Below are 14,629 nucleotides of genomic sequence, written 5' to 3'. Positions count from 1 at the left end.
CCATTTAATGAAAACTAAATGCACGCAATGCTTGTTTTGCTGGGAGTAGGGAGTACAGATATCTTCTCACCCATATGGAAATCATGTGCAATCAAACCAAATCTCAGGTGGCCAAACAGTGTAAAACAGCGAGGAACAGAACTGCAGCGTTTGATTTATGGGCAGCTGAGCACCGCAGGCAGCTAAGACTCCTCCTTAGCTTGGCAGCGCCTCTCGTTTTCGCTAAGATGACTACTGCTGCAGAGATCTGTTGCCATCGAAGGATCTGAGCTGGTTTTGCACACCCAGGAGGTCCTCCCTCAATGCCGTTATCCTTTTTAGCAACTAGAATATTCTGCCTTCGTCTGGATAGCCAGGAAGCTAATACGATGCGTGGCAAAATCACGAAGCACAAAATGTCAGATCCAGGTAAAAAATGGCAAATCGAATAAAGCAACATTGGAAAGCCGCTTATTCCACAACTCATGAACCCTCTCTTCCCGCCTAAGTTACCGATAAAAGGAGCATCTATTAAACGGGGCAGTCCAGGACTTTGGGACAGCAAATGACCCAAGGGCTTGTGAGTTTCCGCTGATCCTTCTGCTGATCTTACCTGCACCTGGGTTTGGGGGTTGTTTTTTAGTTTTGTTTTTCCCCAGCAAAATTCCTCACTGTTTTAAAGCTGTGTAGTTCCCATTCCAAAAAGTTCAGTTAACTCGTGCGACCTCTGAAGGAATTAAACATGTTTTGCTTCCTAAACAGAAAGCCACTAGAATATTTACATAGTGAAGTAGTCTCTTAAGATTTATCTCCTCCTTCCTCCTGGATTTTAAAAGAAAATAAATTCCACTTGCTTGAAGTTGATTTTTGCTTTAATATTTTTAATGATGTGTTGAGGACAGTGGGCTGGAAGCGCGGGGATTAGAGTGCTCAGTTCTCTTCTCAATTTTGTCAGGGACACGTGTTAATTCAAGTAAACTCTGACCCTCCTCTTCTCTTCCTCCCCAGCACACTCTGTTTTCTATTGTGTAAAAGATGTCCAATGATACATACGGCTTTAGATTCTTACAGGTTTATTTAATACTGAAAAAAATGCCTTTCACAGAAATGCAAAACATTTTCTCATGGGTTTATTACGCTTCCTCTTAATTCCTGTAGATCCTTTAAATCACATTTTAAATGTCACTTTTGAAGCACAATATCATGTTCAGTGTTTAAAAAACCGAAAAAATTATTTTTGTACTTTTCTTCACTATCCTCCCTTCTGCCAAAACTCGGGCCTTTTGCAAAAATCAGCAAATTGACGTCAGTTCATTTACCCTTAGGGATAGTAAATTATTACAGAGCTTAAGTTATAAAAATAAATAACTAAGGAGGGTGGAGAAAAGAGATGGAAAGCAACAAAAATCTATCGCAAACTCTCTCTGGATTCTGAAGAATATATGGTTGTAGCATTAAAATGTCCAAACAATGCAACCGAGCAGAAGGCGTTAGAGCTTGGGCCTTAACTGGCTCTGCATTAAGCAGCGTTAATGTTTTTATACAGCCTTTGGAAAGCTCAGAATTGACCTGTTTTTATTATTTTTATTGGCTCCCTTGATGATAGACAAATGGGGCTAACCTGAGGCCAACATAACCAGCAGGAAATTTGGGTCATGGGTAGTTTCATTTTTAAAACTTGTGTTTTAGGGTTGTTCAATCAGGGTAATTGATTGATTGTTAGGCGGTGCAGGGAGCCCCTAAATCATCAGAGGTGGCCAGATAATGACAATCTGCCAGTGGATTTTGTTTGAGGCAAATTTCCCAGCTCCCCGCGGAGCCGTGCTCTGCAATGAGGCTGCGAGTCCCTTTTTTTTTTTTTTCATGCGCGCTCCAGTCCAACTGGCCTGTTTGGACAAAATAGCCTCTGAAACTTGGCAGTTCCATTTGAAGTCCTCTGTTGTGCCATTTCCCAAGAGATAAGAGAAAAACATTCCAGAGAAGTTCATACCCCAGAAAGACCCTACGTGCGTTCTGAAGTTAACGGTTTATTATAGCTCTTTAATATTTTTTTTTTCTCTTTCATTTTTCCTTTGAAGATAAGAGGTGGCAATTGTTGCTTTAAGTTGTTGAGTTTTAGCCCGCCCTACAGTAAATCATCCTGAAAGTTTAGACCCTTTTTTTTTTTGTTGTTATCATGTATGTTTGAAAGTTTGCCGGAGATGCTGTACACGTGTACTTTCAGGAGCTGCTGTCCTCAAGCAGGAGCTCTTGACCCTACTGTTTTGTACAAACATGTGCATTCTCAGTGCTCTGTGCATTTGGATAATTTGTGCGTGCAAAGTACAGCTTTTTCAAGAACTCGTCTTTGGTGTTGTAGGAGTACGCTATGAGACATTTAGAGATGGGGTGAAGTAGAGAATTTGTGTGTTGGGAGGGAAGGAGGGAATAGATGATGCGCCAGCAGATGATCAATAATACCTGGCATGGGGCTTGCCTTGCCTTAAAAGTGAATTCAGATTAGTATAGATTGAAGTTTGTCATCTGCTGCAGAATAACTCCTTATGTAGGTTAATCTTCAATTCTTAGATTCTTCGGACTTTTGTTCATTGCAGGTGGCTTCCCGGTAGCTGCATACCTCTGAATTCCTCGAAGTTCTGTCTTTTTCCATTTTAGGATCTGGATGATCTGATATTTATTGTACTGGCATACAGACGAGAATATGTTTGTGTCACTTTTCGAGAAGAGAGCAGGTAATACTGAGCTGAGGCAGGGCTGAGCTGAAATTTGGGAACCGGCAGCCTTGCCTTGAGGGTGGCCCAGCTGCCAGCGTACGCCAGACCGGCGCCAAACACCATAGACTCGCTTCCCAGGCGGAGCAGCGCCTGGACTTGCTGTGCATGGGATTTAACGCTCCCTGCCCAAACACACACATTGTGCCAACCCCTCTCGGATTTCTGAATGTTCCTTTTTGGCTCCCACATGCTTTTGACCACTGTAGCTTTGTAATTTACTGCTTCAAGTCCGCAGTGTGCACTTAGTGTTAGGTTTAGCATGTGGGTAGTTAGGGAATTCTTCTCTAAGGTATGTATTCGAATAGGAACATAACATCTGACCACATTAAAGTCCCTTGAAAGATGGGTCCATGGCAAAACTGATATGTCAGGAGCAGGGTGGGGTCCAAAGTCCGCAGAAGTGTTGTTTCCTATAGCACAGGCTGGAAAAATGTTTCTTGAGAGCTTGGGTAATTCGTGCTTGCTTTACGATGGCGATCTGTAGTGGATCGGTGTAAGTATAAAAATAACTGTTCATGAGGTGCTTGTTAGTGTTTATGAGATTGCCAAAGAACAACTGAAATGAAATAGAACCAAAACCGGGACCTCCTGAAGTGTTGTACGGAGTGTGCCCGGAGATGAAACTTTCAGTTTCCGTGTTCCTAAAGTTAGACTCTGAAACCCCTGCCCTGGTTTCAGAAAAAAACCACTCAGTTGTCAGAAAACCTCAGAACTAAATTATTGCAGTTAAAAGCAGCGATAAACCTAAATGCGTGATTTTGTTATTGTATAAACCTGTGCCTCTTTCTGGTTGGTTTGTTTTGTATCTTATTTACTTATTGTAATCTATTTAAAGGCTATATGATTGGCTCTGGTGCCCATTTACTATGACTAGTCTGAAGCTACTGTAGTAACAACCAAGAATAAATGTTTGCAGACTTGACTCTTTGGACTATAAGAGACTCGACGTTTCACTGTACGCTATGAATTGGCCCACAGGTTTTCACAGGGGGCTGTTTGGTGACCACAGGGCAAGGGGCAGGGTACTGGTGTTGCGGGAGACCTCTTGGATGGATCCGAGTGATGCCACTGAGAGAGAGAGGCTGTTCTCTCCTCCCCCACCTTGGTCCTCGCGCGGAGGGAGCCTGCTCCTCCTGCTTGCCTTCCACTGGCCCCGCTTCTCGCCCGATCCCACTGCTGAGCTGCAAACTAACCCACAGCAGAAAACTAGTGTGTGGAGATGTCAGTGTGCAGGTGTGTGTGCAGTGTGTGGCAGTTTGCCGCTACGATTGGTCACTCCGCTGTCCTGAATGGCAGAGACTCGCACGGTGGGTCTAAACCCCAGCCCTGGTGTTGGGTGATGTGGATGTCAGCATGCTGCTTCAGGGGATTCGTGTCTGACGTCTTCTTTTTACGACCACAGGAAAGCTGTACAGACACCTCTCCCACACAGATGAGAAGCAGCAAGTGTGGTTTCAACTACTGAGGACCTAGGACATCGCAGCACACCCTCAGTTTCCCCCTCCTTTTCCCTGCCAGCCTTCCTCTCCTCATATACACATGGTCATCTTTCAGCTCACGGTCACGTAGTTCTCCCCGCTTCCACATGGCCTTTGCCTTACTCACCTCGCAGCACGGATGTGCTGTGGGAATGAGCCTGCCCTGCCCAGCACAGAAGGGTTTTTTTTGGTGGGGAGATGTTAGATGGCTTGAGAAGCTGTCAAGCGTGCTGTGAAGGAGGCAGAGGGAGAAGAGGGTCAGGGCACACGCCGTGCGGGTGATGGCTGCCCTGCCTAGCTCCTCTAGGAAACCCACCAGTCACTTAAACCACACACTTCACAGGTGGTTCCCTCTGTTTCTAATTTTGTGGGTTTCTGACCTGAAAGCATAGGGTCAGGTTTGCAGATGTGCTGAGAGCTCACAAGAGCAACTGAAGTCAATGGGAGCTGGGCGTTGAACTCCCTGCTCAGGTACAAAATCAGGCCCAAGGAGGAGGACCAGAATTTAGAGGAAGGGTTTGACCTTGTGTTGTGTACCATTTTTACCCATACCACAGACTGATGCTCCCATCCTCACGTCTTATCGGTACATGGAGAAGATCTATTCCTCAGGCTTTTCAGGTGCTAAGGGGCTGCTATCATGAGTGCGGAGGAAAAAACTTGTAGGAAGCTAATAGATTTGGTATCCGAGCAGCAAATAAGTCACAGGACGATGTGCTGACAAATGAGAATGCAAATATTGAACAATGTTTCATTAAATGAGCCCCGCTATTATGGGAAATAATAGCTTGCGGATGCAGACGGGAGTATGTCTGATGTCTGATAAGTACTCCAGGGCCAATCTGGCATGGTCTTCCTTCTGTTTTTCAGACTATTGGCGAGTCAGAAATGCCCAGTGTTTTGAATCAGTTACTGCCAATGATCAAGTCTCACAACGAGAGGACAAAAGATGATTATACCTGCGAGGACTTCCTTGTCTTGCTGGTATACATGTATTCTGTGGTCGGAGAAATCAAAAGTGGAAAAGAGCTGGACGAGACCGAAGAAGAGGTGAAAAAGGCCTTAGTCAAGGCCATTTGTGATGAGCCAGAGCCATCTCCTGTGCTGCAGAAAATAACAGGTAAGATTCTGCTTGTGTGGTGAGAAATTGGATGGCTGTGAATGCAGGAACTGGGACAAACATACGAAAGCGGCTTGACTCGTCTGTGGTGCTGAGGGTACGTGAGTAAGCACAAGGATTTCCTGTAGATTCGTTCCATCTCCCATGTTCATATATGCCAAATGCTGACGGGCTGTTCTTGAATAGTGCTGAGTCTGATGAAAGCTCTACAAGTTGTTCTTTTTGTTAAAGGTTGGCTAAGTTTGTGTGTTTTCATAAGGTAAGCTTTTCCATGATTTCTTTTATTGATCAGTGTATAGTTGACCCTGGGAAGTCAAAATTAATCCTGGAAGCATGTTCAGTGAACCACGGTTGTTTTGTGAATACGAGGAGCTGGCCTGTCTGGCATAAAAGAAGAAATGTGTCTAAAACCAACACTGAGCTTTTTGCTGAAACGACATGAACATTAGCCTTTAAAAATAGCACGCTAAGCCTTTTTTTAGATGAGCGCTCGTGGAGTAGAAAAAGCCCTGACTTCTTGCTGCTGGTGTCACATTTAAAAAAAAAAATTGTTAAAAAACATTCATTAAAATGAATGAACTATGGCTCGAGGGTGGCGTATCTGAATGGCAGAAGGGATCTTGCTTCCTGCTGTCGCTTCGCTCAGTATTTACAAATAGGGAGCAGGTCATCGACCAGGTCACCTTTGAGGTAGGGAGCACATGAACATAAATCAAACTGTTGTGAGGAGCTTACGATTGAACTGAGAATGGAGAGTCTCAAGGGCAGTGGAGTCATTCTGCTGTTGGTTATTCTGGTATTATTCCCTGTGGATGCTTCTGCTTCAAAATGTGACCCGTCTGCTGTTGCTTTGAGTGTAAAATAGTTTAATGGTTAAAAGACTCTTAATGTAGAAATGGGCACAATAAGTCATATTTGCACTGTGCTGTTATTGTAATGCTTCTGGCCATGGTACCCACAGTGTTCCAGGCTTCTTGTAGACTTTTGCTCTCCTGTTTTTCAATATGTACTGCATGTCTTGTCCACTACATGGTGCTTCCCTCACAACTGCAGTGGTGTCTTCTACTGGATATGGTGCAATCATTTCTAAACCTCCATTTTCATGATTTGCTTTTTCTCCTGTGATCGACACTGTTTTGGATCACAGTTTTATGAATTTCCCTTCTTTGTGCCAAACCTAAGTATGGGAAGATTTGAAGTCTCCAAAACTTCAGTCGAGTACCAAAGAGAAGCTGGGTTCCTGTAAACATGGGTGCTTCCCTTGTTGCTCTCTATGCTTTCAGGTTTCGTATTGGCACGCACAGATGGAGATCAAAACAGACATTGTGCTTGTATTAGGTTCCATAACCAGTCAATAACTCCATAGTTTTTACGAATATACTTGTATGCGTGATTTCCAGCGTACGTGTTTCCTTAGTAAAAGTGAATATCTGGGTGTTTGCCCTCAACTTCTGGGCAGATGAACAGGTAAACGGATGTTTCAGTACAAAAATTCTTCAGTTTATGAAATAAAATTACTTCTGTCTTTTTACATAGTGGGTGGACTATTAGAAGCATGATGGGTGTCTGCAGTGCGGCTTTCGTCTCCTTAGGCATAAGTATTCGCTCTGTTGTCTGGGGCATATGACTATGAAAAAGAGAAAGCCTTGATGCTGTGCAAGCACCATTCAGCAACAGCCAAAGCATTTGGCAGTTATCAACATGGGTTCACCCACAAATCCAAAACACAGAACCCTACAAGCTGCTGTGAAGAAAGTTAACTCCATCCCAACCAGACCCAGTACAAGTAGTTTTAAACCAAGCACGTCATTATTACATTATGAAGTTAATTGTATAACACAAAGCCAGAGCACTTGCATCCTTCTGTTTCTGATCTTTGTGTTTAGCACAACCATGTTTGTGCTTTCTGCACAAGTGTGTGCTAGTATTTCCCCTTGTTTGCATACTTTTTTGGTTCATTAGCATTCTTTGGGTTTACATCTTATTTAGAATGACAGTTATTTTGACTTATTCACAGAATCAGAATCACAGAGTCACAGAATTTTCAGAGTTGGAAGGGACCTCTAGAGACCATCTAGCCCACCTCCCCTGCCAGAGCAGGATTGCCCAGAGCACATTACTCAGGACTGCATCCAGGCGGGTCTTGAAAATCTCCAGAGAAGGGGACTCCACAGCCTCCCTGGGCAGCCTGTGCCAGTGCTCTGGCACCTGAACCGTAAAGAAGTGTTTCCGTGTATTTGAACAGAACTTCCTATGTCCCAACTTGTGCCCGTTACCCCTCGTCCTGTCACTGGGAACCATTGAAAAGAGCAATTCATAAAAGAGGAAAAAAATATTAAAACTTACTGTCATGACCAAAAATAAGGATTGTCTTGGGACAAAAGTATGAAACGGAATTTCTAGGAATGCCCCTTAGGTAGTTTTCAAGCCTTTATTCATCCAACAGATCGCTTTCTCAGCATTAGTGGAATTTGCTGAATTTGTAATTTGCTCTATTTGCAGTACAGTTGCATTGGGAAGACTGAGAAAACATGAGCAGCTTTAGACCTACTCTTCCTTGACCTGTATTTTGCCAGGCCTATGTTCTACATCCTGCTTCCCTCTGAATTTTGGGTACCTTGCTTGATGCTTGAGGGGAGAAACGAGTCAGAATGGTACGAGCACCCACACGCTTCCTGTCAAAGGCACAGCAGGAGGACTTTCTTTGCAGCAGGGCTGGAAGTCGGGGAATAGATAGCAGCACCGGTTTCTCTTTTTGATACAATAGCAGATATAATGCTGAGACGTCTTCTGCTTCTAGCGGGACACGCTACGAACTACAGACCGGCTGTTCCTTTTAGCAGGTACAGCTTGGTCTGTTTTTACGAGGTCAGCCCAGGTCTGCAAGTTAACAACAGCCGTGGGTCCGGACAGATCGTGGTCCAGACCTACAACCTCCTGCCCTCATTTTACTCTAGGTCAGAAACAAGAGCAAACCTTTTCTGCTCTTAAATGGCCACAAAAGTTAATTAGACTAAAATAAATTTCAGTCATTTTTTGAATCTTTCGTGCACGATCAGAACAAAGCAAAATGTTCGTGGTCGTATTTTGAGTTTTCCATCAAGGTAAATGATAGGGAGAATGTTACATTGGACACGTCAGGAGAGAAGAGTAAGCCAGTTACTGGGTAGATTCAAGACACTCCCTGCTGGCTCACTCCTCGCCTCCAGGTTCCCATGTGGGACCCACGTTCCTGAATATTCAATGTCCATTCTGCAATAAATCTGCTCTTACTAAGGAGCTCGACCTGCAGAGCTGCGGGTTTAGGTTTCAAACCCTGCTGGCGATGCATGAGTGGACGGGTTTGGTTATAGCAACAGAGAGCAAAATTGCCTTTAGAAAGGCGTACAGAATACTGTGTAGGCTGCAAAGCCAAGCACTTGGAAGCTGAGAAGTGCCAGTAACTCAGTTTCCCATGCAGCCGTCACTTGGCTCCTGTGTGCGTCCCAGCACAGTCTTCAATTTCGTGATTATAGAGTGTATTTGCTACGAGCCACGGCTGCGTTCCGTGTATGGACTGAACGCCGCAGAGAACCAGAAACGTATAGCTTCAGTTATTCTTACGCGTGATGAATAAGTACTAATAAAGTAAGTGAGGCTCTCTATATGATATTCAGCGAGTACCTTTTTCTGGGTTTCAGTTTGCAGTTCATGAAGTGGACTGGCACTCTCAGCTTTGTGTGACTCATTTTGGAACCTGAAGAAGAAAAGCATTAAATTACATTTTGAGGTATTAGTGATTACGTTTATTTGAACAGAGAGGACTTTGTGCTCTGCTTCCCAATACACCTGGTGCCTGACGTTTTGGTTTTAGTTTGGACCCAACACTGTACTAAGGCTGTTTGGTTGATTTAAGCTGAAATTAAACGCCGTATCTCAGCTGTGGCTCTGAACTGCTGCCTAAGCCTTTTGCTTTCCTCTTCTCTGCAAAGCATGGAAGGTGTGCAGTCTTGACAGTTACACGTTTTTGTTGGTTTTATTTGTTGTTCCCATGGAGTCACTTGAGAAATAAAATGCAAAACCCTTGTAAAACTTTAGAAAACCTGACTTTTGAGGTCAAGTCATCTGTCGAAGTAATAGCCTGGTTTATATCAGGAATCTCTTATTCCTATTAAACTTGTTAAATGTAAACTTACTTACGCTTGCCTGAGTCTGCGCCTGTAGCGGATCTCCAGTGATGTGACTACCTCGCAAAACTAGTGCAAACCTGCCCCAAAAGACGCAGCCCCTCAGTGCACAGGGGGTATTTAGGCTATGCCTGCTTTTTGGTGTTACCTAGTGAAACTGGGTTAGTATTCGCGGTAGTGGAAAAGAAGGCGCTTCTCGGAGATGTCGGTATCCATCCAGTTGGCCACACTGGATTTCCCTGATGTAGCCGAGATGATTACGGCCCTCTGCAGAATACGTTAAGATGCAGCACTTGCGTAAGCTTATATTGTGAGAGAAGCACAAGCACTCACAGTTTCCTGGCTGTTGAGTGTTAGGCTTCTCAGCCTTATTGTTGCCTGAACATATGTTTTCCAAAATATTTGTACAATAACACTCTGCATTTATGTAACACCTTGTTTCACTGAAGCGCTAAAAATATTCTGGAACTGTTCATTAAAATGAAAATGCAACACTTTAATCACCCAATGAGATTTAAGAAATACGATACGATTTCTTTCGCATGCATAATAATATAAAAGTATATTAGTGGTGTTGTGTTTGATGGAACTGTTAAATAATACGTGTTGTGGTAGACTATCTTAATGCCTTGGGTAATAAAACTGAATGTAACAGTTCCAAGATTTCTCCTGGGTGTAATTTACCGCAGGCATATGTTCTTCATCACTGTTTCCAGCAGAATGTTACAAATTGGAGGGGAAACAGAATAGACCAAAACATTATGGAAAATGATGCTTTTCAACAGAATGCTGGGTTTGGGGGGTTTTGCAGGGGGATGTCTTTCTGGCAGCTGTTTAAAAACAAAAAAGCTGTAGAATACCGTATTTATTTTATCATCTTATTTTATCATCTTATCTGCTCATCTAGTTTTGTACATGTCCATGTAGAGCTGCGTGGGGCTACAAACGTACGCAAAAGTAATGCAAATAGAGCCACAAAGCAATTAAAAAAATCTATTTTTTCAGCTGCACCGTTCTCTTTTTTTTTTTTTTTTTTTTTTTAATCTGCAAATCTCTGTGGGAGCTTTGTAGAGCAGATGTGCCTTTGGTGGTGTGCTCCGGTGCTCCGGAGGCCGGGAGGCTGGCCGGGCTGTGGGGCAGCCAGCTACGCTGCCCACCTGCGGGAACTCTCAGCTGGTAGGGCTGTAGGCATCACTTACACCCTCTCGAGCTTAGGAAACCCTTTTGTGCCAGGAACTGCTGTTTATCAGCCTCTAAAAAGGGAAATTTTTAATCATAAAGTGCATTTCTGGACTTCTTCCTTGCTTTTTCTAAATTCTGTGCGTTGAAGTGTAGGCGTTGCTGTACTGGGTTAGACACACGGTGTCGTGGCTGCTTCTGCTTCTCGTTGCCCTCAGCACACAATTCTTGTTGCACCTTAATGAAGTTACGCATTAATGAACGTATCATTACCTTATTGCTAGCATGGCCTAAGTATCATGAATCCTAAAATCAATCCGGGTTTTGCAATAAGCATTAGAATTCCTAGACAGGGACCGCCAGTTCCCTCAGAGGACGGACACACTGGCTTATATTTGGCGGTGGTCTTGGCTACGCTGCTGGTTTGGAGCAATGAGTTCCCAAACCTGGTTGTATTATGGGTAGGTAGGTATGAAATTCGGTTCTTGGCTGAGGTTATAATGTAGCCCCTTTGGATTTGATGGAAGGTACCACCCGCCCTGTGTAGGAGAGGGCTTCCCCAGCTTCACAGCAGAGGTGTAGCTCAGGTATCTGCTAGTCAGTTCTCCCCCCCCAGCCCCGACATTCATGCAGTTCAGGAAAATATTGTGAAACTACCGTTGTTTAAAACCATAAAATCCAAGGGTAAATTCTGAACGATTTTAAATTTTCCGTGCTTTCATCAAGAGTATTTTCTATAAAGTTGAAGTTTCCACTAGTTCAGTGCAAGGCCAGCTCTGTCCCTCCCTTGTAAAATAGTTTATTTCCAAGTAATCCTGAGCTTCACAACAGAACTGATGGAAAAAAAGTCAACTTGAAGAACACATTTGCACTTTTTTATTTTATTTTGCTGTTTATTGAGAGTTTAATCTTTACTAAAAAGAGATATTTTTCACATGTTCTTAAAATCAAAACACATTATCAATGGCAACATGTAGACAAATTAGAGAAGAGTTAATCTGGTATTTCTGTGTAGTGTAGGTTTTTATGCTGAGCGCTGTAACTGGCTAGATTTATGCAAAATTAAAGCTGCGACCGCAGTGTTTCTTGCTATCATTTAGGGAAATAATAGAAAAATCAGAATTAAATATTGTCCCTTTGGAGTTTTCCAAGGTTACATAATTCATGAAATTCAGAGCTCTGTTCTTTGAGTATTTAGAGAAGCCTTAACAAGCCATACTGTCTTCAAGGCCTTCTCAGGAGCTTCCATTTCGCCCGTTCCCGCTTCAGGAGCTCTGCATTTGCATGGTCCGCACAAAACCCAAGAGGAGTGTGTTAGCGGCGCCGGGTCCTGCTGGGGCAATCCTGCAGGTCTGGGGTACAGGACTCGGGTTTAAGGATTGCTCCTTGATTCCAGGCACGTGTGGGAGTCCGGCTGCCAGTAAGTTTAGTAGATAGGGATCAGCTCCCCACCAGAGCGAAGGTTTATAAACTAAACAGTTTATGTTAAGAGTTCATAGAGTGGGTTACGGAGAGCGGGGGAATACCTCAACGCATCAAATACCTAAACATTTTGAATGTCCAGACAAGCTGCTCTCTGAAATACTGATTAGCTGCTTCTAGTCCCTGATGCTAAAGGGTCATTTTCATGCTTAATGTTAGGAGGACAGCTTTGCACCCCGGTTTGAATTGGGAAGAAGACCTCTTCCCACCAGGTTAGGCTGTTGTATGTGCACGATCAGAGCCGGTGCTGCTTGGGGAATCTGCTCTGTCCTGTAGCCTGCAAATCATAACTGCTGCTGGGTGATGGAGGCAAACGCCAGAAGAGCCACCGTGTATGGTCGGTGTAGAACTAAATCTGCTGTGATTTAGAGAGGAGCTGTAAATGCTGGTGTGGCATGGCTGGGCAAACTTCAGGGCTGCTGCCACCGTCAGGGATGCATTACAAGGGAGAAAAACTTTCTCATAGGATGGCTCCACTCAAACGATCAAAAAGAAAGTCATCTCGGATTATGGCAAAGTTTCTTTCTCTTCCTCCCATTCTCCCTGTGCCTCCTCCAGGACCGAGGAGATGGTCCTTGCCCCGCAGAGCCCTCCCGGGCTGGCGTGCAGATAAGGCGCAGTTGGAATGAGTTTTCCCTTTTGCCTCGGATGACAAAATGTAGTCTCCGTGGATAGAGCTAAGCAGCTTCACCCTGCCACAGAGCAGACGTTATTACTGCAGCCAGATGAAACCCAGACGGTTTTATCCCCAGTTCTGAAACGGGAGTTTGGTGCTCGGGAGATGGGGTTTTGTGCTGTTGCCCCAGCTGATTTTATAGCCACCTAAAATACCCCTCTCTCTGACTGGGCAGAGGGTGTGTGTAAAATGCCCTCCTGGTATCTGCCTTATTTTCTTGATGCGTTTTGGACACGATCCATTGGAAAGTATTTGTGGTCCAGCATTCCCAGAGGATGATGGATCTGATGTTCACCCTTCCAGGAGCACGGGGCGAGAGCGGCTGCCGCGGGAGCTCCTGCAGTTTAATTCACCCTGAGACGCTGCCACTGTTGCGACGCTTCAGTCCGCTTCATGGAAACGGAGCTACTGGGAAAAAAAGTCACTTTACAAGTCCCAAGACGCTAATCTGAATTACACAACAGTCACAAGAGGATTGCTGTGACCTCTCTGCAAAACTGGGGAGAAATGGGGTACGCACCGAAGCAACGACCTGCTCTGCTTTAGCCACTGACACTGCAGGCACAGAGTACGTGTCCTAATTTTTGTCAGCTCTGTTTAGAACCCTTGAGCTCTCCAAGACCTCTCCACTGTGACCTTTCTAAAGGCTTCTTCCCATTTCTGTTCAAAATCCGTGGTTGGCAAATGGGAGACGAGTGAACCGCATCGGCTGTCACCGACTTCAGGCTTTGTATCGCTCCCTGGGTGGATTCCTGGGCTACTGCTGGGCTGGGAAACATGGAGCTTTTTCTGGTGAACTGTTTGGGAGGCAAATCTTTTGTACTAGCATTCTGGATTAATTTATATCTAAATTTGCATACGTAACTTTTTGCATGTCTGAAAAAGTCAGGCGTATCTTAAAAATCAGTACTAAGCTGTGGTAATAGAGGTGAGAAAATCAGGCCACTTTGTACATACACAGCGATATTTTGTTTGGATTTCATGATGTACATTAAAATGGATGGTAGAAGACAATCCCAATGGAAGCTCAGTGGTGTTGGGTGTGTTTTTTTAAATTTGTTTTAAACTTTCATATGTTGTCTGTTTATTTTGTCTTCAGCACCTGGTCTCAGTTGGCTCCAAACTGGATAGTAATTTTCATTGAAGTGTTTATAACATGAAGTCTTTTTTTTTTTTTTTTTTTTCTTTTTTAACACGAGACATATGCCTGCAGCTCCACAGGCCGCTGTCTCGCTGCCAACTTAGCAGGACAGCCAACTGCAACAGGAAACTGATATGGTGCAATTTTCATTAATGATTCGTGTTCTTTTTCAGCATGCAAATTCAATAGCGTTTGGAAGATGCTCCTAACATCAAATATCTCCTTGCTTTAAGCATAAAATGAAAACAGAAGCTGCTTTAGAATTAGGCAACTTTTTAGAAGGTAGTTGTAGATGTATGTGCAAAGGATAAATCTTTTTTTTCTTCTTTCCATTTGAGTCCCTTCCTTGCAAAACCTTCAAGTTTTGGCATATTGTAAAATTATGAGTAAATTCTTGCTGTTTTGCAGAGCACACCCAGCCTGGCAAACTAAAAATGATGAAGTATTAAATAACTGTCAAATTAAGAGGGGAAAAAAAAAAAAAGAAAGAAAAAAGGACTTGTTAGTGGTCACCACCCATATGACATAAATCCACTGAGATTTGGGGGTTTTGTTTTATCATGCCTGTCAGTTTGGTATCTGTTTTGAATACCACACTGTGTGCTGGATCTGATGGCACAAGGACAGACAGCAT

General features: G+C 43.8%; 1 protein-coding gene across 1 annotated transcript in view; it reads left to right on the top strand.

Moving 5' to 3' along the window:
* SCFD2 (sec1 family domain containing 2) overlaps positions 1-14,629 on the top strand; it is a gene marked incomplete at its 5' end in the record, with an annotated part of 209,598 nt that overhangs the window by 89,438 nt on the left and 105,531 nt on the right. The window contains one exon of the mRNA XM_082483103.1: positions 5,102-5,351. Coding sequence (XP_082339229.1) covers positions 5,102-5,351 — 250 coding nt within the window. The remainder of the gene's footprint in view (positions 1-5,101; positions 5,352-14,629) is intronic.

The sequence above is a fragment of the Vanellus vanellus genome (assembly GCF_965231255.1).
Source record: "Vanellus vanellus genome assembly, chromosome: 4".
In the NCBI taxonomy this organism is placed as follows: domain Eukaryota; kingdom Metazoa; phylum Chordata; class Aves; order Charadriiformes; family Charadriidae; genus Vanellus; species Vanellus vanellus.
The sequence above is the reverse complement of the archived record's forward strand: the minus strand, read 5'-3'. Positions and strand labels throughout refer to the sequence as shown.